Source organism: Mytilus edulis, chromosome 14, assembly GCF_963676685.1.
Source record: "Mytilus edulis chromosome 14, xbMytEdul2.2, whole genome shotgun sequence".
Lineage (NCBI taxonomy): Eukaryota > Metazoa > Mollusca > Bivalvia > Mytilida > Mytilidae > Mytilus > Mytilus edulis.
This window is the reverse complement of record NC_092357.1, coordinates 40,230,214-40,258,045: the sequence shown is the minus strand read 5'-3', so window position 1 is coordinate 40,258,045 and position 27,832 is coordinate 40,230,214. Positions and strand designations below refer to the sequence as shown.

The 27,832-nt window shown below is 30.1% G+C and overlaps 2 protein-coding genes across 2 annotated transcripts; one reads left to right on the top strand and one right to left on the bottom strand.

The window, feature by feature from the left end:
* Positions 1-3,298: 3,298 nt before the first annotated feature.
* LOC139504197 (cell adhesion molecule CEACAM1-like) lies at positions 3,299-13,349 on the bottom strand. The gene is made up of 10 exons (XM_071294262.1): positions 13,285-13,349; positions 11,931-11,997; positions 9,960-10,241; positions 8,196-8,459; positions 7,196-7,381; positions 6,369-6,455; positions 4,892-4,919; positions 4,389-4,426; positions 3,501-3,632; positions 3,299-3,309 (listed from the first exon to the last, which is right to left on the bottom strand). Exons 1-10 carry the CDS (start codon positions 13,339-13,341, stop codon positions 3,299-3,301), a joined length of 1,152 nt encoding a protein of 383 aa, XP_071150363.1. The 5' UTR covers positions 13,342-13,349.
* A 2,263-nt stretch (positions 13,350-15,612) lies between these two features.
* On the top strand, positions 15,613-27,616 carry LOC139502744 (uncharacterized). The gene is made up of 11 exons (XM_071292310.1): positions 15,613-15,902; positions 17,066-17,254; positions 19,250-19,513; positions 20,881-21,186; positions 23,136-23,462; positions 24,145-24,231; positions 24,612-24,651; positions 24,945-24,976; positions 26,167-26,253; positions 26,411-26,457; positions 27,224-27,616. The coding sequence occupies exons 5-11, from the start codon at positions 23,279-23,281 to the stop codon at positions 27,440-27,442; spliced, it is 696 nt and encodes a 231-aa protein (XP_071148411.1). The 5' UTR covers positions 15,613-15,902; positions 17,066-17,254; positions 19,250-19,513; positions 20,881-21,186; positions 23,136-23,278; the 3' UTR covers positions 27,443-27,616.
* Positions 27,617-27,832: the final 216 nt, after the last annotated feature.

Sequence of the window (27,832 nt, the reverse complement as noted above, 5' to 3'; positions counted from 1 at the left end):
CTGTCACGTAGCGTGTTCATCTTAGTTACAAATCCCTTTTTACATGGTGATATAAGCGGGAGGTTTTGCTAGCCATACAAGCAGGTTCAACCCACCATTTATTCTTATAAGTCTGTACAAAGTCAAGAATATGGAACTTGTTATCAAATATTTCGTTTCTATTTATGTTGACGTTTGCTTTTGTTGCACTTCAGTGTTCCTGTTGTTCCTTTTTTTAACTGTTATATTTGATGTGTTTTCCTCAATTTCGTTTGACACCCGGGTTTGTTTTTTCTTCATCAAGTTATGACTTTTGAACACCTATATACTACCGTTGCCTTTATTTATCAATCAGTTCACATCCAATGTAATTAGTTAATAGACAAAGTCAAAATATAAATGACGACATGATATAAGTCAATAAGTTATGCGCAACTTATTAAAAACAAAACCAGTACTAACATCTTATATAACATAAATACTTGAATTTTATTCAATAACAACCTAATGTAAGACAATTTACGTTTTCTCACATCTTTTAACAATATTGAGTGTTCTAACATTTTTGTTATGATAATATAATTATATGTATTTCAATCCAATAAAAAAATGAAATCCGTCTTTAAAGGATTTTGTCTTACAAAAAATACATAATCTATCTTTCGTGTCAATATTATAATAATATACTTGTTATTTTACAATTCTGCCAAAAAAATCTCTCTTCGAGAAAAAAGTATAAAAAAAAGAGCAATTATAGAGATAAATAGTTCAACTGATGATTTGTCTTCTATTTTTCGAGTAGGTAAATTGGTTTTAATTATTAATCATTGAATATAACATTTATTTCTTCATTTCTAAATCAATTAATCTGTCATAGCATAACCTAGGTTAATGAATCTTTTTTTATGATATGCTATTAAACGTGATTTGACATTGTATTACAGTTGTTTACTTTGATTCATTAAAATATCAAACTGCATTATGTTTCCTCAATGATACAAATGTATCAAACACTTTTATTTACAATCGACATCAATGAGTACAACTGACTGATTGCCGCCTCAATGAAACCCTTTATTTTCAATCATAAACATTTTAAATTTATATAGTTCACGTTTGTGTGTCTTATACATTTCATTAATTTATTGACCACACAAAATTCTGGTCAAGCTAGTCATCAAGGTTTATGAAACAAAGCACAAGGTTAAGGCAAATTCTTCAAACTTAAAAAAAAACCAGTTCGAAATAAAGAGAATAAGACTTAATTGAAATACGAAATACGAAATATTTTATTCAAGAAAGCTCAACTAGGATCATATTTATTTAAAGCATAGATACAACAAAGAATAACATTTAAACAAGGTAACTAAAAGTAATACTACACGTTTAGCAAAATAGTATGTGTGCCAAGGGGAGTAACTCTAATAAAAAAAAAGATAAGTACATTGTAAATAGCAAACAATATATTTCACACTTTTATTCAAAGTAAAAAAACACATGTTAAGGTACTAAGCTTTACTTTTGCATACATCAGTGTCATTACTTAACAACCACATAAACTGGGAGTTAATATGTGTAATATTAGTAATGTTTTTTTTTTAAACAGTTGTAGACTTAACTCTTGTCTTAAGTGAGAAAATTTTGGACAGTTTAATAAAAAAAAGATGTAACTCATCTTCCACCAAATTTATATTACAGTTCTTACAAATCCTATTATCTATGGGAGTTCCTGATATAGTGTATCAACCAATTTCAATATGAAATTGATGACTAATTTATTTAGTGCGACCAAAATACTTTTCTATGTTCACCTTCATTAGGAACGTTGAAACAAAACATATCAAAACTTTATGATAATATATTATTGTGATATTGATAAATCTTTGCTGGTTGATTTTAATGTATTTGTTTGCATTTTTCTTAAACAGTATCAATTTCATTCTTTCTATGTGAAAATATGTCAAGATCCTCATATTTCAACGAAATCTTCGTCGTCAGTGTTTAATTCATTTAGTGCATCGAGGACACCGGTCTGACCATTTGTTAAATCAACATCAGCATACTCCGTTTTGTTTCCGAGTCCTCTGATACGCATTTCATTGCCGGGTAAAGTAGAACTGAATGTTATATCTGCATAATTCAACTGTCTTCTCTAAAAAAATAAAACAAAAATGAAGACAGCATTTTATTGTGGATATGTATTTTACTGTTAAAATGATTTTCTTTTTGAATAAATATGGTTTAATTTGGTTGAATTCTCTGACATAGAGCTTATTTGTGGCCATATTTGTTCAATTTCTTCCAAGTGTATGGTACGTAGTTTATTCACTTAGGTCTTGAATTGCTTTTATTTAAACTCTACATAATTTCAGCAAACAACATTCTTTTTTGGAGAAGCCGATTTACATTTGTCTAAAAACTACTACCAGACAGACAGTTCTATTTTTTTTGTTTTGGCGCCGATTTCGTTTCTTCGATAATACATGGTGATTTTAACCTATAAAAAAACAGTAATTCCCTCTGATTTTGACTACATCATATTTTTGAAGTACAATGTATCAGATAACGACGATTCAAGATGTTTTAATTCTGCTTTCGGTCTCAATACTTGATTCAATATTTTGAAAGTGATTGATAATTACAATATAAAAAAGAAGATGTGGCATGATTGTCAATGAGACAACTGTCCACAAGAGACCAAAATGACACAGACAACTATAGGTCACCGTACGGCCTTCAACTATGAGCAAAGCCCATACCGCATAGTCAGCTATAAAAGGCCCCGATAAGACAATGTAAAACAATTCAAACGAGAAAACTAACGGCCTTATTTATATAAAAAAAATGAACCTTTTAGCTTGCAGCAAAATTGAAAAAAATGCAATATTACTGCTTCACAAATACCATTCATTCAATTAAAATAATATATTATTGTTTGAAGTAAAGCAGTTGTTTTTGATAATGTGTCTTTACTCTATTTTTTTATTATTAAATGTGATTTTGTTTCATTGCATATATTGTAATCTTGAGATTTAAAAATAACTTATCAAAACACGTACTTTGAAGATTTTCTAAATTTTGCCTTTCTGAACCATAAACACTAATTACAGACTACTTACTTTTGCATATTTTAAAATAAATAAATACGTTAGCAGTTAGTAATTGAAACACGTAGACATTTTAGAGTGCAAGAAAGATCATAACTTACCGAATCCTGGAACCTGTTGCTGAACCTTTGCGGTCTTTGGTTTTCTGAAGAAAAATAAACTTATTAAGAATTTATTTTTTAATTGAAATATATACAACACATATGTTTAGTTCAACATGTCACTTCAATATAAAAGATCATAAGTAGATTTAAAAATCTTTCCTGAAATTTACAGTTAAATCATTCAATATCACAAAAATCGTGTCTGAACGGCAAACGTCATTTTGTTAAAAAAAAAAAAAAAATAGTACCTGACATAACATGCACGAGCTTAACTTGATCCTTAATCTCCTAGAATGGTGAAAACACGTACCTTCATTAGTTGGACTACTTCTTTGGCTGTTTGAAACTGTAGCACTTTTTGACAGAGTACTTCGATTTGTGGCTTCAGTGTATCTAAATGCATTAGACTGGTAAAGTACATTCTCCACAGCTTCTGTACTATCTGTAGTATATGAAAGTGTTAATTAGACGATTCAGAATATAAAGAGGAATCATGGATAGTTCCATTGTTCGTATCCCAAAATGAAAATAACATATAGTCATTGGTTGAATTTCCATTGTTTATGACATTTTCAACCAATCACGACGTTTTGGTGTACACTTTTGAAAATATTACCAAGGATGCATTAAATTCTGAAACTGCAAATTGAAAAACTTCAGATCAAAGAGTTTACACTCATTATTATCAACTAATAATTTCTGGCAATTTATGTTCATTGTTCTCCAAATAAGATGTTTACTATATTAACTTGGACATGAAAGGCAATGTAATTTTTTACTGACAATCTTGATTGACGTAACAAATCAGATGCTATACTTAACTGGCGAGGGATTAAGTTTCACTACTCGGGATATGGGCTATACCTTTAATTCTTCTTTTCGTCAGATTGGGTAAATATCCTAAACAGCCTCACCTTCTAGTGCATCCCGTGTTTTAAAGGCGATTGTTTGATCAATTTGTTTTTCTCTATAAAATATTTTCCGAACTTTTTGTGCGTTTACATTTTGGTAACCATTTTGTCAATGATTCTATAACATATTTTACAATACCTTCATTTCTTTCATATCATTTAAATTGTTAACAGTAGTGAATATAGTAAATGTTGCATTGATGATGTACTTATATGAAAATCAGTAAGACTTTCAACAGTTGTGTGTACTTTTCCTAGTAAAAGTGCATTAAATTATTTTAAAATACCTTCCACAACTTCTATATCATCGTCGGTAGTTTGTATTCTGAAAGAGAAACATTACATATTATAATAACATTCTGCTGTTTCTTATTTAGATGCAAAATTGCTATACTTGTTTAAGATATTAAAGCACCGACATAAGAACTTAACTCACATATTTAGGTAGATGGGTGTTTTTCGCGGTCTTGAAATGTGAAAACAAATCGTTCTACAACTTGAATGAAATGTGTACCTTTTGATAGATCAGTGTTGTTTATGAGTTATACTTGTTATCTAAATGTAAATGGACTTTTCATATCTTATATTTACAACCCGTTTTATATAATTATTCAAAATTATGTTTGTTTGTATTTTCTAACGGTTGTTATTAAATCAATTATGACATGTATAAAGCTGTCTTACTACTGTACTTTTATCGAAAGTACTTAATGTAAAAAATGATGACGTTCTGAGACAAAGTATTGATATATAAATATGATATAAGAGAGAGAATAGAACGGGTTCGTACCTTTTATGCTTTAATCTGTTAATCAATGCTGTAATAGAACAGAAAAAAATTAGAGCTTCAAAAATCATTTATTCTTACACATGGCATTTGTATATCAACTACTGTTCCGCAGAGTATAAAATTCAAACAAATTCAAACAAATTTCACTCTTGACTGATCTATTTTCATCAAGTCCTTAAAGTTTTAAAATATTTTAGTCTGTAGCTCAGAGGATAAAAATTGTCACTTATAATCAAAGGTTTATGATCATGGTGGTATTGTAGATTATTCGATCGAAACTAAATTTAAACTTTTTTATAATGAGCTGTCAATGCAAAATCGACCAATCAGTTTCAGAAGAGAACATGGAAACCAGAAATGCTCAATAATAACATATAAACCAGGTGAGCTCAAAACTAAGTGTAATTTCAATGTCATTTCAAATTTCGATTAACAGTTAAGAAGTGTCATCAATAGTAGCTCAGTAGAGTCTATAAGACGGTCACCGACAAAAGATCACACGTGCACTGTGTATCGACTACCGAAACCAAAGGCCTGCGTCATATTTTGATGGTTTTTTTCTTCTCGAAACGACCACAGATTGAATTCTTTAAACTAGAATCCATGACAAACTTGACTAATGTTGAGGATGTATTCTTCTGACGTTTCAGTCTCGTTGAAATCTCGTTCTGGAATTATTTCTAAAATATGTGATACAAATGGAAAATATCAATGAATTTAAAAAATGTTATAATCAAACTTAACTCTGTGAAAAAATTTCCAAAGAGTAGCTTTTGAGTAATCAATTTTTCAAATTTTATTACCAATCAAGTCAATCTTTTTCGCCAAAATTTGGAGAAAATGGGCGAGGGATACAAAAATGATTTTACCCGAAACATGTACATCCCACATCCTTTTTTTCTATTCAAATTTCTTAGATATGTATTTTTTCAATCATTTATAACAAAGAAGTTGAAAAAATATGCAATTTGTACGTAAAACGGAGAAAGATCACAAATTTACAAAATTGACAACATGGAAAATTTGAAACAAAAAAGCATCAAAATGTGATAAAATTTTCTTATATTAACACCTACCTATAGTTTTTTTAATTCAAATTTATTCAGATTGGTCCCTTCATCTTAATTGAAGGTATGACAAAAAGTTTAATTGTGGAAATGTGATTTTTTTTTTATGATTATAGCCCCCAAATAGGTAAACATTGATGAAAAATGGGAAAATCATCAAAATTGGGTACTTTCAAAGGGCCGTAGCAAAAAAAGAAGTGCACCACCATATGCTTTTTTCTTCACCAATTATTTTTTTACAGTCTGATAAACCCAAAAATCAGGTTTAGAAAAAAAGTTTAATTCTGGAAATATTTGGCTCCTCAGAGGTGTACATCGTTAAGTAAAATTCATTCTTCGTCCTTCTGAAGTTAATTTATTTTGCCTACATTTACTCATCAGAATAAAGATGCATTCATATTCATACTTACCGAAAACAATTCCTGCTACCAGCAGTATGGTAGTCAATGAAGACAGAAGAATAACATCCAAACTTAGTGCATGGGGTATTTCAAATTCTACAAATATTTAAGGATCAATATTGATATCATAGCAATAACATTAGGACCTTAATTATATATCATTGTATTTAAGAATAAGAACTGTGCTTTTCTTTCATATTTACCTTTTCATTGGATATTTTGGTATGATTTCTGTGGTGGAATCTTATGTGCAAATCTTACATTTTTCCATTTTGTATGTTTTAATATTCGAACAATCTTCATGACAAAAACTATTGTTATGATATATAGGGGTATGCCCTTTTGCCGCAATCTAACATCCCTGTCACAATAAATGTTATGTATTACATTTGAACGTTGTAGCACAAACTTTTAAGGAACTTGACAACGTATTATAAGTGGACTAATAATCGGATTTTCTTTTCTCTATTCTTTCATGGTCGATGGACTTCCTACAAGCAGTAATGGTTTGGAATAAAAATAGAAAAGGATAGCATGAATGTTATGATCGAAACATTTTATCTTCTTAAAAGGTACCACAACAATACAATTAAATTGATTACGACAAAATGGTGTTGGAAAACGACGTATGACAACACTTATAGCAACCCAAATCCATCTTGAAAGATTACAGCAGATTTGTTTATGCTTACCTGTAGTCATAAGTCTTAATTCCACAATACAAGTACTATTCCCATCATGATTGCATACTGTAATTTTATATTTCTGAAAATCACTTGTTTCCAATTCGGTAAAGCTCACTGCAATTTCCAGTTATTCTACAATAGTATTCGTACCATGGAAAGGGTGTGTTGTGTAATTAGAAATAATTTCAATATCAGGTGGTATTTGTCTTCTGTTTTCTCCTTCAATATGACAGCATACAATGCTTGATACAGTGTGTGCAATCACCTTTGTCTTAATGTGTTCTCCTAATTTTCCAAACTGTATGATTTTTTGTTCCTCTGCGAAAACTGGAGGATCTGAAAAGAATATAATACATATAAAAATAATGAGTGAACTTGTAAATTAACCAAAGAAAGATAAATTTGATACTTTGGATATATATATTTATATAATGATATCTGGATTTTTTGTATCAATTAATTTATTAAGGTTGGAATTTGCTTAGAATAATGATGAAAAAAAATTGCTACGTAGAAAAGACAAAAAGGTTCAGAACTAAACAAATAACTTGATTGAAATTGATACCGATAATTGTTGGTATTGTACAGAAAAAAGAATTATACGAAGAATAATAGATAAGTATTAATTGTTGGTGATTAATCATCTAAAAAGTGTGTTCATTTTTTTTCAATAAACCAATAATTTGATTGCTTTTAAGCTACTATTATTCACAAATGCTTAAATGCTTGCAAAAACTCGACTAAAACTTTCTTAATTTTTCTCAAAAAAATACCGCTTTTAAACAGTTGAAAGAGTTTACATGGACAAGTAAGAAAACAGTATCTTTGTTTCAGACTGCCACTTATGATTATCAAGTGTAGAAATAATGGTTGAAAACAACAGTAGGCTGTTTACATACATGTAATTAGATACCATATGTTGTGCATAACATGTTTTTGTTATTCGTGGGTTTATATTGTATCTTATTCAAAGACACACTTTTTGGTTTAATTATGCCTTTAAGGGTTTCTTTTCTTCATGATTGCAAGTGGATATATATTAATATTTATTACGTCATTTCTGAAAATCAAACATTACAAAAAAAAGCAATATATCGTCTCCTTCTATAAACAAAAATAAGGAGCAATGCCTTATTAAAATGTTTCTTACATAACACATTGATGTTGGTTTCTTGTTCGACAAATCCTATTTTATTTCCCGCGAAACATGAATATATTCCGCCATCGCTTCCACTTATATTCATCAGCGTAAGACATACATTGTGTTTATGATGTACTTCTTTTGATATTTTTTGGTTTTTCATCCACATTGTATCAGTTGATGGATTGCTGTCTGAAGTACAGCATATTGTCTTTGTTTCTCCTTTAATAAAAAGGCTTTTTTCTGTAAAGTTGAAATAAAGCACAGGCTTATCTGTAAAAATAAAAATTGTTTAAATTAATAAATATGACAAATAACAAACAAAAGATTACAAATAAAGGCAACAGTAATATACCGCTGTTCAAAAATCGTAAATCTATTGACAAAAAACAAAATCGGGGAAACAAACTAAAACTGAGGGAAACGCATTAAATATAAGAGGAGAACACCGACACAACATTCAAATGTAACACACATAGCAACAGACTAAGACAAAATCCGATGAGAATAACCAATATAACATCAAAACCAAATACATAAATTTGGGATAGAAAAGTATACCCAAATACATCAAAATATAAAAAAAAAACAGAAACAAAATTATAATAACATAATTTTTACATAAAAGTTTAAAGGAAAACAATTTCCTTATGCTAAAAAATCTAAATTAAGAGCAGCTCGACAGCTATCCGACAAAAAGTAAGCACTCATACAAATAGGAAAACACTGGAAATTATATGATTTAACAATAAAAACTCCCAGATTGTCTGGAATATTAGGATGAACTTACATGTTGACATATTTATTGTTTTTATAGTGATTAAGATTAAACCAGAATGTCGACTGCAGTACCCCTATTTTTGACATTTTTACTTTTTATGCCTCATTGTTTAGTTCACACATTAATATTGTTGTCTATTTATTTGAATTTTATGCGACTTTCGTACAGGGGACACATTCAGTTAGCAATAAAACCAGGTTTAGTTCACCGTTTTCTAATTAGGAATATGTCCGTACCAAGTCAGGAATTTGACAGTTGGTATTCACACGTTTGATGTGTTTGAGTATTTGATTTTGACATTTGATTATTGTCGTTCCGTTTTGATTTTTTCTCGGTATGTTTTTTTTTTGGTTCTTTTTACAATGTTTAAGTCCTTTCTGTGGCTGCCAAATTTACTTTAAACGGGGTTTGCTTTCTGATTCTGGTGTGTGTGAATTTTTGCCTTTTGTGTATATATTTTTAACCAACCTTTTGATGTAAAAAATCCAAGACAAATGTGTTATCCGTACATATGTCAGTATCTGAAGTTTAAGAACCGCGAAGTGGGAAGAAAACTCCGCCACTGACCAGTGCTTCGATTCTGGCATATGTTACTTATAATACAATTCGTTTGAATGTTTATTTATCAATAAAATAGCAGAGCTATACTAACATCGTTTGACTCATACAAATAGAACGTAATTTTTATGTTCTGTCGGAAGTATTCATAACTGTCAACAACTGTTTGGGTTTTTGATTTAATATTACATCTTAACTTCCCAATTTTTGTTGTATTCTGTATGATATTCCCCTTTACATCACTCAAAATTTATAGATTTTTTTTTCATATGTTGAAATTGTATATTTTTTTAGTAGTAGAGCATAATATATATTGTAAAATTATCTGGAAAGGAGAAAGAAGCTTTTTTTTATATATATTTATAGAAACTGCGATAAAGAAAATACTGACATTTAATAACAAACAAAAAGCAGCTACATATGTATCAACGTACATTTTATATCCAGTGTTACAACCTTTTCTTTGATTTTGCCGTTCCATGTATCACGCACTTCACAGCAGAATTCAGACAAATGATCCTTCTTCGTTGGAATAAAGGAATACAACGCATATCCATTACGATCATCTGTCACTTTTCTGCCGTTTCGTGTCCAAACAAGAACTTCCTTAGTGTTTTTACCGTCATATTTGCATTCTAGAGATAGCCCTTCGTTTTCAGTTCCACGAAGTATGCTTCCAGACTTTTCGTTCATAATGATAATGTTTGCCATTGAAACTGTAAAATAAAATTTCTGTTTATTTGAATAACTTTAGAATAAAAGATAGTATAACTTGATTGAAATACCATTTACATTTCCTAATTTACTGACTAGCAATGTTGAAAAAGCGACTTGATAGGACATTCATAAGTCCAATGGAAATTACCAACAATTGGCAAACATAGAAAAATAACGAACGACAAGCAAGTACATAAAAAAACTTGGGCGTCTTGATTATGTCAGATTCAAAGAATGATTTATTTGAACTAGATCAGTGTTTATTTTCAAGAAAGATAGATGTTCCCTCCATGAAACAAGTTTCTTCTTTCTTTGATTGGAAATAATGCGAATTATCTTGACAGATATAAACTGCAAAAAGTTTCGATGCAATTGATGTTTTTGAAATTAGGGAAACGATAGTCAGAGACTTTAGGGTATTTTCTCGTATTTCTTTATTTTAATTTACAATTTTTTAATACATTTTCTTTTATAAAATATATGAATTTTAATTTGTTAATCTTGTCACACACACATTTTTTTTATCATCAAACTAAAACATTATCGATGATTTTGTATGGCTAAATGAATTGCCTTACTATCTTTTCATTTTCTGGTTATTAACAAAACCCTGATTTTAAATGATAAATGATAAATTGCTATATTTGTATATGGAGGCAAAAAACAATTCTTCAAATGGTAATACCTAAAGAGATAATTAACATTATATATTGAAAATAAACTGACAACGCCAAGGCGAAAAATATAAAAAGACAAATAATAGTACAATTTGGTACAAAAGACACAACACAGAAAACTGAACACTAAGCAGCACATTCAGCATTGTTCAAAGATATTCCGAATTAGTAAACTTTTATCTTAGCATTCGTTTTAACAGCATATATCCATACTACTATTAATTTATAAAAAATAAATAAGGGGATTTAAGTGCCATAGAGACAAACGTTATGGTCAACAAGAGATCACATGACGCGAATTTAAGCTACTAAATGTTTGATTTAATATTTGAGGTGGTACATCACACTACAGGGAGATAACCCTGTAAAAAGCAACTAAACGATTTAATTACGTTCTTTTGTTAAAAAAAATATAACGCTTCTCAGTGATCAAAATAAGTGTTTGCTAATATTTATCAAAGATACCAGTCTTAAAATATAAATCGCTAGACGCGCGTTTTTTTCTAAATAAGACTCATCAGTGACGCAGATCAATACTGTTATGATAGCCAAACAAGATCAAAGTTGAAGGGCATGAGGACATAAAATTTAAAAACTTCATATAACCAATGAAATTTTCTGAAAAAAGGCTGGTTCAAATTTTGAGATTTTTTTATGTTTTTAATTTGTCAAAGGGTCAAAGTAAATTTATGTTAAATTTTTATGAAATCAAACGAGCCAATTTAATATTAGTCAACGTCTTTGGTACCAACCTTAAATATGGTGAATTACTAAATTATAATCCTAGTACCTTTAATAACTACTATCAGTCTATATTCAGGAAAACTGCCGTGATATATACGATGTTTTTATCCCTAATTCTCAGAAACGTCATCATTACACCGATTACTATGTGACGTAGTCAAGAGTAAACAGAACGCTAAGGAATGTCAGAGGCTTACAGAGGGGAAATAATGACGTGCATCAGTCAATAATACATATTTAATACAAAATCACGCAAATTAAACTTACCTATTCTCAATGTCATCATAAGAATATACAGTAACTGGCAGAATATCTGTTTCTGCATGCTGCTTGTCTTTAAAAATAAATTTTTAAAAAATCCAATAGTGAAAAAATAAGCTATATATACCGACATTTGTGATTTTGCAGTCTTAGTTTTACGCTTTCATAACCCATGCATGATAAAAAATTCAAACATCATATTGACGGAAAGAAAATATCTATCTTTGATTGCATTTAGTTTGATTTGATAAACATTTTCATGTTATTTGACTACAAAAAGTCGCAATTAGGTTATCTTAACACTAAAAATATGTTTCGCTTAATTTAAGGAATATGTTCAACAATCATATGATTTTAAAAGGGGAAATTGCTTTTTCTATGCTATTTTCTCGTTGTGTTGAAGAATCAATTGGTGGCCTTCAGCTGTTTTTGTTCTGCTTTTGGCTGGGTTGTTGGCTCTTTGACACATTCTCCATTTAAATTAAATTTTATGAGTTTCTTTATGCTATTTATAAAGGTGACTTAATCTTTGTCAAATTGTTTAGCTATAAGTAATAACACAAACATCCGCTGTATTGATTTTTTGTTTTCACGCACATCATGAAAAAGTAATGCGGTGTTCTCAAGTTATCTGGATGTTTATGAATTGTCATTACTTGCAAATTACATTATATTATACATGTTATACAAAATAACCATTTTTGAAGCATAAATATGTACGTTTGTGATAATGTGACACACTTTTTATACATCAAAATAAAGCAAACATATATTTTTGTTGATCAATATGAAATGTCATATACAATCAAACTTTTTTTCCAAACATACAAGTTCTCGGATCGCAGGAGTTTCAACTTTGCTTTAAACTATAGACGCAAATGCTTTTACTCCGTTTGGTGCTGTACATAACACATCTTTTTACTATGATCCGTAATTGGTTGTTATTTGTGTTGTCATATGCTGAATATGCTAAATTAGACCGCCGGGACGTTAATACACAAAACAAAAACAAAACAAATTTTGTTAACATTTATATATTTCGTATTCTTTTAAACACATTTCAGTACAGAAGATGGTAGCCTTAACTTACCTGCAATATATGCCCTCACAGTAATTGTTCCAGCAAACTCACTATTTCATAAGTTATATTTTAGACGAAATTTGACAATGATTAACAGTGATTTGTGTTTACTCCGTTAACTCTTTTAAAAGTGGATCGTTTCTTTAATGTTTTCAGTAATTTTAAATCCAATTAAGATTATTTATCTTCGATTTATTAATTAAATTGACAGATCAAATATAATATGACGTTTTAAAATTAACCTGATACTATGGTAATAACGTTTACTTAATAACTTACAAAATAAAGAAATATTGTGCTACTCCTGCTCTTGGAAGACCTATTCTGATTAATCATTTCATATATTAAAATAAATAGTGTCAAGTGGAAAGAGAAATACGTATCATGATATACACGAAATTATAATAAACAATTTAACATAATTCTTCCTGTTGAATATTTGATACATTTTGACGTCAAATTTAAACATCAAACCCCTGTAAATTATGGCACCTATTGATGAATTGTATCGAAAATTTATCTTATTGACAATGCTCCATATCAAATGAGAATAAGTTGCCTCTGCAAAAAAAATTAAATATGTATTTTGTTTCTATTGTTTTTTTAGTCGTTCCGAAAAAATGTACTGTTTGTCAAAAGAAATGTTTTCTAAAGCTTCATGTCCTCATGTCAAACTATACAATGTCTTCTTCTAGCTTTCATTAAATGGTTATGTTTGTTTTCCTGCATTTGTTTTATGATTTCAACCAAAAAAGAAATAGAACAAGTAATGATTTCAGTCAAATTAAAAAAAAAACAACAACAAAAAAAAAAAAAAAAAAAAAAAACCCACTGCGGTAAAATCAATAAATAAATGAATAGTTGAAAAATAAAGTTTTGTTTCCCTCCATTTTGTTTTGATTTACAATTTATTTTCCCCTTACAAAAGAATGCATAATTGTGCATTATCCTAAATGTTACAGATTATTGCTTGATTGACACAAAGCCAAATGTAATAACAGAATTTAGTTTACATCCAAAAACATGTCAGACAGAAACATTTCCCTAATAAGTTATTTGATTAAATTTGGTTTTATAGCTAGTTAATTTTCCCTCATGTCTTGAAATCAATTAAAATATATTGAATTTGGGGTTAATTTGTTTAAATTCTTTTTAGTTTGTATAATCATATCAAATATAGTGTTGGATATCAAAATTCACCCTTAAGATATATTTGTCCATATTTAGCAGTCAAACGACAGGAAGATTATGTTTATTCTTTCTTTTTTTTTAAATTATCTGGCAAAGAGGAATTTTTTTAATCTATATTTTTTGTAGTTTATATTGGTTTGAGCAGTGTGAGTTTAAATGTCATCACACTTTTTTTTAGTTTTAAGTCAACTGCATTTGTTTATATTATGAATAATCATATTTAAATATTACAGCTGGTTTTTGTAAAGTTTGAATTTATAGAATTTAGAACGTAGATCGTTCCGTGCTTTCTTCCTTAAAAGGTTTCAAACTGGACAACATCGTTTCCTCGTGTGTCATACAACAGGAAACAAAAATATCCAGCAATATGGTTTGAAGTTATTTAAAAGAATGTTAAGGTTCAATTAAGTTAACTTTACGCTTTATGATTTAATTTTTATTTATTTAGTTCAGTGTAAGCTTGTAGTTATGAAGCTTAAGATTTTAATAGTTTTTCTAAATATTTTGTTAAAGAAGTAGAGTCGCACGATGAATTTATGGTCACTTCAAGCAACAATTGTAAAAAAATAACATCACAAAAATACTGAACTCCAAGTAAAAAATCAAAACGGAAATTTCCAAATCAAAGGCAAAATCAAATGATAAAACACATCAAAATAGTGGACTTAAACTGGTACATGCATTTTCAAATGTAGAAAATGATGAATTGAACCTGTTTTTAGCGCTAAACCTCTCACTTGTAATTTTGAATCTTTGACTTATTTTAGTATGATATATTATTAGCTGTAGAAGTATGTAAAATAAAATATTTACACACATATTATTAATAGAAATAATGTTTCAATTAGTCGTATTGATATTTGAAGTAAGTACATACAAGTTAGACTGACAAACAAACATTGTTTTGTTTAGGGGCCAGCTGAAGGACACCTACCGGTGCGGGAATTCTCGCTACATTGAAGACCCATTGGTGGCCTTCGGCTGTTGTCTGCTCTATGGTCGGGTTGTTGTCGCTTTGACACATTCCCTATTTCCTTTCTCAATTTTATTAGGTTGAGATAAATCGACAAAGTAACTTAAACTCAGCCTTATCTTTTTTAAAATCAATCAGTGAAAGAAACAAAAATATAGAACGTACAATAACATCATTGTGTTTCGAATACAAAATACAAATATAATCCCATCATGATCGACACAAAAAAGACTAAGAGATATAGAAATGATTACATCCTATGTTTTAACATTGCTCTTTTTATATTTAATTTTAAGTCTGTAACCCATACCAGGGTCAACATTCTCTGTGTCAAAAAGCATTGTTTCAATGCATTATAACATTGTACTGAAGTGAATGTGGAAGTAGAATGTGACTTTACAGGAAGAATAACATATGATTTGTTAATCCTACATCCTGTTTCCGATTGTTCAATTTTCTCACTTTTGAAATGTCGAGATTTTTGTTTTATCTTCCAATTAATATTTAACAATATCTAAAGATAGTACTCTCCTTATACGTGCAGATCAAAAGAGTATCTAGTTGTTTCGCTATAAAACTGGAATAAGCAGAGAACAGTCACATCCACATGTGAACACGTCATCATGTGTGTAGTATGACAAATCTTATTGTTACCAGATCTATATTCAAAGGATGAAGACAACTTATCTACGATATAGCTGGCAACTGTTAACTGTTCTGTTGTTCCAAACAGGTAATTATTTTGAAATAACTTTCTAATTTCTTCCTGTCATCAATTGTATGAGGTATGACTAGCCGAGTAACAAACTGTTTACTGATTAATGAAGCAAGTTAAAAGACATCATACTAAAAGTATAAAATACAATTGAATTTTATGAACCTATTGCAGTTAACTCCAAATTTGGACTCTCAGTAAAATATTTGTTTATCAAGCAGACCCGCCTTCTCCACATAAACGAGAACTATTGGTAGGGATATGCAAAGAGTTTGCTTATACTTCTGGACATTTGACACGAAAATGCTCAAAGCAAAAGGAGAATTGATTAAATGTAAGTTGTTCATAAAAATATTTTACTTAAAAGTAGGCCCAAATACTGAAACTTAATGATACAAAGTTTTGAACACATTATATGTCCTCCTGGAATATTATATGTCGACCATGATAAAATAAACACATCGTCTTTTTGTTATAAATTTGGGGTAATATCCTTAATGGACCTTGAGATGAGAAACTCATGACGTAAGTACAAATATATTAATCCGCCATATAATTGTGGATGCTGTGATATTAAAGAAATAGATATAACGGAACAATACGAATTGTTTTATAGAGCTGATGTGATGAGAAAAGAAACATGTAGATTTGACCTTAAACATGATAAATTAATTATTAGAATGGACATTTTTTTTTAATTTAGTTCATGGGAAGAGTGACATTTTCACCATCTGTTGGGGTCAAGCAGTTTGTGAAAAAAGTAATTTCATTTGGCAACCCAAAAATGTAACCATACATGTATAAATGTCTCAGCTTCGATTAAGCTATCATGCACATTTAAGTGAACAATATGGACTGAGCAACCATTGCCGCCTTTGAAGAATTCATTAAAGATCTTGACCCATAGAAATAAGATTTTGTCATAACCATCAAGGTTATGGAAACATATATAAGAAGATAAAATGCAGATATTATCAGCCTTATTCAGATTTAGAGAAACATGTTTTAGGTGTTAAATTTTGATTATTATATCTTACATTTATAGTAATCATGGTAATCATTTGATTGGCTAATACGGAATCACTTATCATGGTTTACAGTCACAATTTTACTTTTAATTGTTTGTACTATATAATCATACCATATTTGTATATGATGTATGTCTTTTTTATTTTGTAAAGGTTGTGTGCATCTCATTACAATAAGCAATGATCCAACGACGAAAGGAACTTCAGCAATGCTTCATAGAGATAAAAGGCAGCAACCCTTTCGGACATACACTCTAGGAATCAAAAATACAATTAGTAAAAAAATAGGAAACCTTAACCAAGAACCTCGCTCCAAGTTTCCGGATAATTCTTTTATATCAAGTAAGGAACATTCTTGTGAAATGCCTAACTAAAAAAACACTACTGTAAGTTCTATTAATGATAATAAAAGATTGTTGACAGAGGATTCATGTTAACTCGTATCTTTTTCAATTCATACTCAACAAACTCGTTCTCTATTTTTAATTACTTTTTCTCTAATTTTTGTGCTATTTTCACATTTCCTGACCGGTGTGAGAAAAATATTTCTCCTCACTAGTGAAAAATCTGTTCTCGGCAAATGATTAGTCGAAATTTGATTATGACGTCAAAATGTTTTGTTTTCTTCTCAATTTTCCTATTGTGACGTCATGAAAAAAGGCGATCTTGCCTGATGACGTCGCATATAAAGAGCACAATTTTCTGAAAATCTTTGAAAAAGAACGATAAAAATCATTAGAGAAACAGATTCCGACACTATAACTCGTGTATTACGATATTTCTCCACTCTCGACAGTTAAATTTTATTATTTAAAGGGCTCGGCAAGCCTCGCGCTTTAAATAATAAAATTTAACTGTCTCGAGTGGAGAAATATCGTAATACACTTGTTGCAGTGTAAGAATCTATATTTCTCCCACAAACTTGTATTCAGATTTCAGTTGTTTTATATACAAAAGGAACTATTCTCAACCATATATAAAAATGCTAGATATGTTGATTGATAATATAATTATAAAATATACTTATAAGTGTTCTTTTTACGGTGGACCTTGAAACTCATTCAATTTGAGTTTATTCAATTAAAGACAAAAAATTGTTGAATGTTTTGTCTTTGAATTCAATAAAATCTATCGAAAGTTTAATTATCAAAGAGGTGTCTAATTCATACTTTTATTCGTGAGGTTGGTTTATGATATCAACAAGTGGTGCCGTCCTCAAAAAAGAACTAACATAAAATATAAACACGCTTCCAACGAAACAACCAGTCAAGCAATAAGTTTAAAAAAAATATTTTCTGAGTTATAAATGAAGATGTTGTGTCCTCATTTACTACGAACGAGAAAACTTTTTTTCATTCAATTTGACATTTTACATCAAAATTTGTAAAATTAACTTTGGTTTATATAACGTCAAAAATACAAGATAGGGTAAGCGCCTTCTGTTACACATGTATACATGCATCACACGCTGTGCGAGTCCTCACTTAGTAAAAGCGTCAAAATAAATATTGACTCGTAATCCGTTAATTAACAAATATGACTACTAGTCTCAAAATTAAGGTTCACTACTGCAAAAAAATTAACCTTTTAGTTGAGAAACAATTTCACCTTATCAGGTTGAATTTTTTTTAGCTGCATCATAAACCACGTCTCATTTATAGGTTTATTGATAAAGATATATTTTATTTTGTTTTGTTACTGGTTTTCATACATGATCATTATGATTAATTGCATTAAGAAAGAATTTGGGAATTTGCCCAGTATATATACAGTTTGATAGCCCTCAAATTGAATTATCCGGACAACTCAAAAGTTAAAAAGGGGGTTACACATAATGATTGAATAAGTATCAGAATTAATTCCTGGAAGTTCCAAAGTTTTTTTGTTCCTTGTTGAAGTCCTCACTGTGACCTTTAGATGAAGATCAGCACTACAGGTGTTTTTTCTCATACTTTTTGTTTGTATTTGCTGTGTGTGTACTGACTGTGCGTCATGGTTGGATAAACCATATCCTTTGGTTTTATGATAAGAATTCACGAATATCATATTTTTTAACTTCTTAGAAATAGTGGCAGATTTTATGCCTTAAAGGAGATCCCATTAGAAATACATTATTTGTTATATGTAAACGCAAAATTTTAAAAAGTGTGCGTGCATAATAAAATGTAAGTCAAGGAATCAAATACTAGTACAATGTATAGCTGTAACATGTTATTTTTTAAATCAACATGAGTAATGAGTACTGCAATTATTATATTCGTATTGAATGTGCTAAGCATGAAAAATGTAACATTTTGACTATTTAAATTTAACGTATTGACTCTTTTCTTTATATAGACGGACCACATTTAACAGTACGATGTACGCCAAACAAGGTTTATGAGGGACAATCTGCAACACTCTGTTGTTCATCTAACAGTAGACTTACAACAATTGATCTGTGGTGGGATCTGAATAGTTTACTTCTGTCTTCCAAACATGATACAAACGTCCTATGTCATAAAATTGTAAACGTCAGTCGTTACAATAGCGGTGGTTACAGATGTTATGCAGAAAACAAATTTGCAATTGTAAATGCTGGGGTTAAACTAAAAGTTTTATGTAAGTTATTACCTTTAGCAGTCGACTATAATTATTTTTTTCAATTATAAGTCCAACTGCAGCTGCAAGTCACATATTGGAAGAATTCTATTTAATATCATTGGGCCAGATGCTCCATTTGTTAATTCAATTCACTAAATTAATACTTTACGCATTTCCATAATACTGTTCCTTGCCATGTGTAATTATGGTGTTCATGCGAAAGGAACGTCATGATATTGATTGAGTTTCAATTGTTCAAGAAGATCTTACAAATTCAGAACGTTTGAATGTACGTTTTAAACAAAACTGATATAGAATGCATTACATTATGAAACGTCGAATTTGTCTTGATTAAGTCTTGAAAGTAATGGTAAACAATGAGAAAAAACATTGAACCATTGGTAATCAGAATGATATGACCAAGAAATTATGTCCTTGTGAAATATCACTTTGTAAAACAATCAACGAAACATAATATAAGTCTTTAACAAAGCTAAAGTTGAGAAGGAAATGGGGAATGTGTCAACGCGACAACAACCCGACCGACCATAGACCAGACAACAGCCGAATGCCACCAATAGGTCTTCAATGTAGCGAGGAACTCCCGCACACGGAGGCGTCCTTCAGCTGGCCCCTAAACAAGTATGTATACTTGTTCAATGATAATGGACGTCATACTAAACTCTAGAAAACACTAACTACAATTTAGCAATTTATTGAAACGGTATAGTTGACATCATTCAAAATTTTCGAGTTCAGCTCAATATTATAAACAAAAATTAACAACATATCAGTTTACTTTTTCAATTTTGACTATAATTTAACCTGTTTTGTATCTTAAAACTACTGTTAAATTGAAAATTAAACTCGTAACAGAATTTGAAAATGTTCGAAAATAGGTTGTTTTCATCAATTATGCATATGCATGCATTTACGTTTAAAGTTGTACTTAGGTGAGGTTTAGGAATTTATTTCAGATGTTCGGACTACTCAGTTTTTTCTTTTAAATTCAATACAGGATAATAATTTGGCCCATAAAGCACCTTTCTCTTTTCATATAAGACTTTGATAGCTCATAAAATGTCATTTACCTAAGTTTAATCAGATTATAGATGTATTTACTTTCGATATGGTACCCCAAAAATAACAATGCAAATATAATCTAAATGAACGAGTCAAGCTTTTCCCATCAATTCAAAATAATTTAAAATCTTGAATAAGGAACTGCATAACCTATCAATATGTTTAGCTTATTTTGTTCCTTAACTAACGCTCGTACGACGTATCAATTTTAAATTCCAGATGTTTGTGTTTTTTAATTTCACCTAGTAAGTATACTATAATGTCAGTATCGTTTAAACATTTGTAATACAAAATTCTTTCAGATCCTCCCGATATTCCAGATCAACACGTACAATTAACTGAAAATAATGTTTCACGAAACTTACATTGTCTTGCACACGGGGTTCCTGAAGTCTTTATATATGGTCAATGGGAGCACGTGTCATTCTTCGGCGAACACATTAGATATTTAGATTCTACTACTCATGGAAGAGTAGCTCTACCTCATATTGCAAAGAAAATCAACAGGTATCAGGACAGTGGTATTTACATATGCACTGCGTGAAACGGAGTGGTTGATAGAAGCGGCAATAGTTTTCTGAACGGAACAGTCTACGTTATTGCAAATGGTAATTCACAAAATATTAGAGAAAATATGTAAATCTCACGTCATCGTGTTAATGCCTTAGGTTGGACTCGGTAGCCCAGTTTGTAGCGGTTACAGTAAAATTAAAGTAGCGCCTATGTCAGTTCTTGTTCGGTCTTATTCTCGTAGAAATATTTTGTTCCAGAATCCGTGGGACAAACCGGTGAACAAAGTCCATAATGTTGTAAAAATGCATGAACGAAACTTATAAGTTTAAAGATAAAATATATGCATGCATTTTGAAAGGGCAGAGGAAATATCACAACTGTGAATATGAAAGTTGGCAATTGGAAAGATCAGATAATTTTAAAAGTTTGTTAGAGTTTCTAGTTTTACGTCTGCCATCAGTTTCAATAATTTTCAAAAATATGAAGCAGGCAATCTTTTTGCTGTGGTATCCTCAATCTGAAGTTCACTGGGATATGATTGGATACTCAATGGAATCGTGGATTATTAGGTGACAGGACTTCCTGCTTTTTATTTAAGAAGATTTTGTATGAATTTCCTTCATAAAACATGTATAAATACATAACAAAAATATGCTAATAGAGGTGCAAACTTAAAACCCGTTTGCATGCCGCTTGTCTTCAAAAATATAAACCCACTAAACTGAACAAATGTATTGTCTCTCAAAAATTGGACCGGGTGTAGAGCTTTGTCATGACAACAACCAAGGCAGTCGCATTTACGATTCCCTTTTTGTAGAGAAAGCATTGTAAGCGCGAATTGACATGGCATAATTAGTCAATAGCGTAAAAAGTGTTGGTATTACTGAGGAAATCTAAATGATTCTGATTGGAGATTTACGAGTAGATCTTGAGAATCTACATCTAATTGACACTGCTTGATGGATATACCTATCCACAATATTTTAGGATCTTAACTGTAGAAAGAATAATAAGAAGAGTAAACTATATCTGGTAGCCTTGCTTCACACCAATTATACCTTGGAAAAAAAAAACAATAGCGAAAATGGTTCGCACATTTTATTAGATTCCGTAACATTAAAGAAAGCTTCTTTGACCTAAACATGCAAGTGAAATATGATTTCATACTGCGTTTAAGGTAGAAAAACATAATGAGGATGATTTTTAAATTTATCAATTACTGTTTAAAATATATTCTCTGCAAATCAAAGACTCGTTTGTTGTAAATTTAAGGGCATACGATACAGTTACAGGGGAGTTAATGACGTTGCTCAATAAAAATGTTATTTTCGCGACGTCAAACTGTGACATATCGGGAAAAGATGCATTTTTAGACTGATTTTTATCATTCAAACTGATTTAATACATGTTGTTTCATTTTGCAGGGAGGTTATGAGGACCAAATTTTATAAAACTGTAAATAGTGCAATTTTTTTTATTTTGATAAATATACAGCAAAAAATGAGGTTTTGTTCTTAATTCATGACCATTTGATAAATATGATTTATTTCTGAATAGAAAATGCATAAATTTTTAAGTTACTTATAAAATACAGAAATTACAAATTATTTAACAAAAAACAATTTGTGTTTATCTTTCAAATCAAAAAAGTTATGTCTTTTGTTTATTAAAGGGAAAATTCGGCCACAAATCCGTATTTTGAGCAAATATACAAAATTTCGACCTCATTTAACTCAAAAAGTAGCACATGAAGGTATATTTTTAATTACATATTTGATTTAATCAGGCAAAAAATAGCCTTTATGGAAATTTTCATCAAACTGTAAATACGGGATCAAAACTGTATTGTATGCCCTTAATTCAATGTAATAGGATGAGAATAAGGTACTAAGGTTAGATACTTAATTGGTCGAAATCTTTAGTTAAGACCATTAACTGTAACTGTAAGCAAGATGCATATAAATTTTCATATTGCTTTTTTCCTAAATTGCGTATATTTTCTATTTCCTTGCACTATTGAAAATGATATTATTGTTTGTTCAAGGTCCGCCTGTATTTGTGGACAAAATTGAAAATAAGCAGTATGGTAATCTTGGAGAAATATTCAAACTGAAATTTGTTTTATACACTAAATCAGAGATTATAGGGTATAACGTAAAAAGTGAGAATCAAGATATAGCAGCTTCAATGGAAAAGACAAGTGTGAATGGTACCACAATCTTTCATGGCACAGAAATAACCGTAGAATCAATTCAAGTAGTTTTGAGTTTCAAAATATCAAATAACAATAAGTCTCAAATTTACACTGTAACAATATGTAATGGTTTTGGCAATAACAGTTTTGAAGTAGAGATAGAACTATTCACAACAGGTAAGATTGTATCATATATGTACTTTTTGCACAAACAATCTTTAAAATACCTTTAGAAACAGGCACAAATGCCATACGTTTTATATTTCTGACTTATTCATGTTATTAGAAATAAACTGTATTTGTCCTCCGGTATAACACTAACGATAAATTTTGATATTGGTATTCTGCTGTTGCTGTGGTATTTTTTGGGGGGAAATCAATCTACGTTGCTAAGACGCGGTCCGTTAAAAGGGCAAAACATATCTTGGAGAATATCATTTATATCGTTGACTTAAGGGAATGATCTGATTGCATCTCTTTAATATATATGATGTAGTTGAGTTTTGACTTGAGCAGTAACGCCTTAACCCAAATATCAGAATTCAAAGAATGCATAAATACCTTAAAATGCAAAACCTCTATGGCTTGACAGAACCTTATACGAAAAGTAGCCAAATTCGTCCTATTTCAATTTTACTTAAAGTAAACAAATGTAATAGGAACCTTAATTTCATGATAATGTCAATCAAAATCAGCATTTAATTAACGAAAGGAGTACTATAAATCATATATCAGTACCTTATGATATACTTCCCCCAGTTTAAATCATAAACAATTGATAGTAACAACATGTCGAGACACAAACAAATCCAATTTATTAGAATAATAATGATTCCTTGTTCTATTTTTTTTATTTCAGAAGAGAACATTACTTATGGTACAAAGGTTGCAATTATTGTCATCTTTGTAATGTTGGTAAGCGGTGTCCCTGTTTTGGTAGCAGCAGGTACATTTGTTTTGTAATATGGTACAATAAGCATAACTACGATCTTATTTAATGGAATCTTTTGATTAAATGAGACAAAATACCTTTCAGGTCCAAAAATGAAGACCATGTGTGGCCCATACAAGAAATTTTATAACAAGATAATTAAAATATGATTTGGATAATTTTTATGGTACATTAAAATATATGTCTTTTATTGATTACAACTGACATGTTTTTATTATTAATGTTACAGTATTGAAAATGATTAATTACTGTATTTAAATTTGTTAGGTTCTCTTCAAAATCAAATATATGGCCTTCTAGCATTTGCATATCACCATAGTATCAACATTAAATTGTTTATTCAATATGTTATTTAACAATCCTTTTTATTACAGTTTTTCTGAAAAGGAAAAGAAACAGAAACAGAGAGAGAAGGTATTGTCTAAATCAGCTGGTCAACCCTTATTTTCTCATATTTGAGAATAGATTCTGGTATTCACAGATACATCTGATTTTACAGGTTTATTTTAACATGACGTGTATTTAGAGAAGTCATTTATAGTGAAATAACATTTCCGGGTTTGTATATTGAATATTTTTCATAATTTCTTCTACCATGCAGACTATTTTCACTTATTTTATGGAACATTTTAAAATTAATAAGATTTCAAACATTATCTTCTTTTTTTAATACTTGTATTGATGGTTGGCATTCTCCTTCATTTCAGAATAGTGGACGACATACCAGAGTTGGTAGAAGGTAAAATATGTATTTGTATTTGAAATAAGCCCGTACACTGTAAATTGTTTATTTCATACTTTTTATAATTTGGATAAATGTTTAACATTGTTATAAATCAACTATGAGAATATTAGTCAAATCTGTGAACAAGAATTTGACAGCTAGTGCCCCTTTAAGCTATCACAATTTTATCTGAATTTTAAGTTTATTGGTTTGAGTATATTTTATGAAGGTATATACAAATAAGTGCTTCGTTCACACAAAATGAATAAAGCGTTATTTAAATTTATTTCTGGAGCCTCCTTATACGTGCATTTTTTTTCCTTCCTTCGAGCAAATGGGGCCATTTTCTTATCAGATCTTGGATGATGGTTGTCGGTTTTGATTTTGATGCTAACATAAACGGATGCCAAAGGAGCCTTATAATTAATAACTGCTAGTACATTGGACAAGATAGAATAATAGCTCTCTTATGACGGTGTGATGACTTGATCTTTCCAGGATGGTGTTGATAATATTAAGCTGTACATCCGTTAACTTTTGTTTCTTGGTGATTTTCCTGGTTGTAATATAAAAAAAGAAGATGTGGTACGATTGCCAATGAGACAACTGTCCACAAGAGACCAAAATGACACAGACATTAACATCTAAGTTCTATTTCATTTTTTATTGAACATTGAATTATAATTGTTTGGCCTATACGCCTCTGGTATATACACAACTCGCGTCCTGTGTACAACAATATAATTCTGGCGTCCATGATGAGTTCTTAAACGCTACTGATACAGATATGACTCGCTAGGCCATTATGCTCATCAATCTGTTGACGTTGAATGTTATTGATACGGTTATATTTGGTTTAAATGTTCTACAAATCTGTATATGACTTGGCCTTCTTATTGTTTTGATGCCACTGACTAGAGAAATGTATTTTGAGAATCAAATTAAAGCCTGGTATTGTTGTTTCAATGTCACTATAGATATTAAATGAACTTTGTTAATATAATTCGACAAAAATATCTAAACCAATTGGAAGAAAAAATATAAAATTATTTGCCTTACTCTTGCTTTTTTTTAGATCTTTGAAATGGGGGATTGTTTGGTTGTTTTTTGTTGCTTCAATTCTTCTCTGTTGGTACTTTAGCGTTTTGCTAATTTGACATTCTTCATCTTAGGCAATTCATGTTTCCTTTTTATTCTTATCGTAGGTCAGCCAGCGCCTGTAGAGAATATTGTGTACCAAGATGCGATAATATTTCGACCGATACCCTTTGAAGCTAACGGAGAAATCATTGGTAAGATTTTTCTAACAAATCTAAATATTAACTAGCATTTTAAATGCCTGTAATTGTACTGTTTGTTCGTTAATTTTTCTGGTTGTACAAATGATCAGTTAACTTACAATTTTGTTTAAGGTATTTAGTAAGTAATTTTATAATGATCTTCTTTCAGAATATAACTATGAAACATACAGTCACGAGGAGAACATACGTCCATTGGTAAGTAAATATAATCAATTATTGCTTTGTGGGGGATATGAAAAATGACAAACTACTAAGTAAACGTAAAATGATAATGAGGCAAATATATATCCAACAAAAACCAAATGATACAAATGTGTACTAAAGTTCATTATACTGCATACAACAATTAGTAAGACTAATACCAGAAATAAGTACGACACCGATTAAAATGTCCAGGTTCTAAGAGATGAGAAGATTTACACTTTTCAAAAGTTTGAAGCAGTGAATTACGAACTACGGATTATGCACTTTCCAATTTGAATTTCCTCTGAGTTCAGTATTTTTGTGATTTTACTTTTTACGATAGATACATATTTCATAATAGTATATTCTGACATGTTTACTGTTAAAAAGGTGATTACATTTCAAAGTAATGCCGTATTTGAAGGGAAGTGGTCTTGAGCAAAGGGGTTTCAAGGACTTTGTATCTTTCAGAAACTGTGTTGTACGTTCCATAGTTAATGTACTCAAGTATGTTCAGAACTAAAGTGAATATTATCTATTTTGATAACTGTATTACTTCTATAATTATTATAAATGGAAGATAGTTTCTCCAGCATCATTAGGTCTGATATTTTCTGTCAGGGTTCGGTTATATGTCTGGCTGTTTTCTTTGTAACAGCTCTCAACGTTTGTATTATGTTTTCGATTACCCATATTTGAAAGTTTATGATTGATTACTAAGATATTGCAGATAACTGCACAAAAGTCATACAAAATTAATGATTCCATTACAATTCAGACAGGACAGTTGAATTATTCCGACGTGTATTTCCAACCGTCTACGTCACAAGCTGTGCGGATCAGAGGTATTGAAAACAGAACAGTATATAGCGAAGTACTTAATTCAGAAAGAAGCAGTAATGTCATCGAGACACGGAGTATATCCAGTAGTGACGAAGAAGATTTTGATGACACTGAGGGTCTTGGAAATTTCATTGACAGAACTGAGGATATTTGAATTTGAAATACAAAGTTATATAAGATATCACGATAACAGAAGAAACATTACATCATTTCCAAGGTCTAGGCATCGATCATCCATTTTATTATACATGTTATATGAGAGCAAAAATATTAAAAAAAACATCAATAATTGATTAAAAAAAGTATCTTGCTTCTGTAACATTATAAAGATAAAGTGTTTCGTTATTGATTTTTAATAAGTTGAACCATTGGTATGTGGCAAGCCAAAAAAAAATCCCTCCACTTTATCCTCTAAACTCACGCATTTACTCAAAATGTAAGAAAGATCCGTTACTTAGTTGAATATCTGCGTATCATATGTTATTTATAGATTCAACTTTTAATGTCATATTTGGCAAGCACCAGCATGTATTTAAATATCATC

What these genes read in the sequence shown, in the direction of transcription:
- LOC139502744 (XM_071292310.1), top strand. Translation starts at nt 23,279, where the DNA reads ATGGAAAAGACAAGTGTGAATGGTACCACAATCTTTCATGGCACAGAA. An exon ending in GATAGAACTATTCACAACAG is followed by an intron (nt 23,463 to 24,144) that starts GTAAGATTGTAT and finishes TTTTTATTTCAG; the next exon opens with AAGAGAACATTACTTATGGT. An exon ending in CCCTGTTTTGGTAGCAGCAG is followed by an intron (nt 24,232 to 24,611) that starts GTACATTTGTTT and finishes TTTTTATTACAG; the next exon opens with TTTTTCTGAAAAGGAAAAGA.
- LOC139504197 (XM_071294262.1), bottom strand. Translation starts at nt 13,341, where the DNA reads ATGATTAATCAGAATAGGTCTTCCAAGAGCAGGAGTAGCACAATATTT. An exon ending in AACCAACATCAATGTGTTAT is followed by an intron (nt 7,382 to 8,195) that starts GTAAGAAACATT and finishes TATTCTTTTCAG; the next exon opens with ATCCTCCAGTTTTCGCAGAG. An exon ending in TGATATAGAAGTTGTGGAAG is followed by an intron (nt 3,633 to 4,388) that starts GTATTTTAAAAT and finishes CATATACTACAG; the next exon opens with ATAGTACAGAAGCTGTGGAG.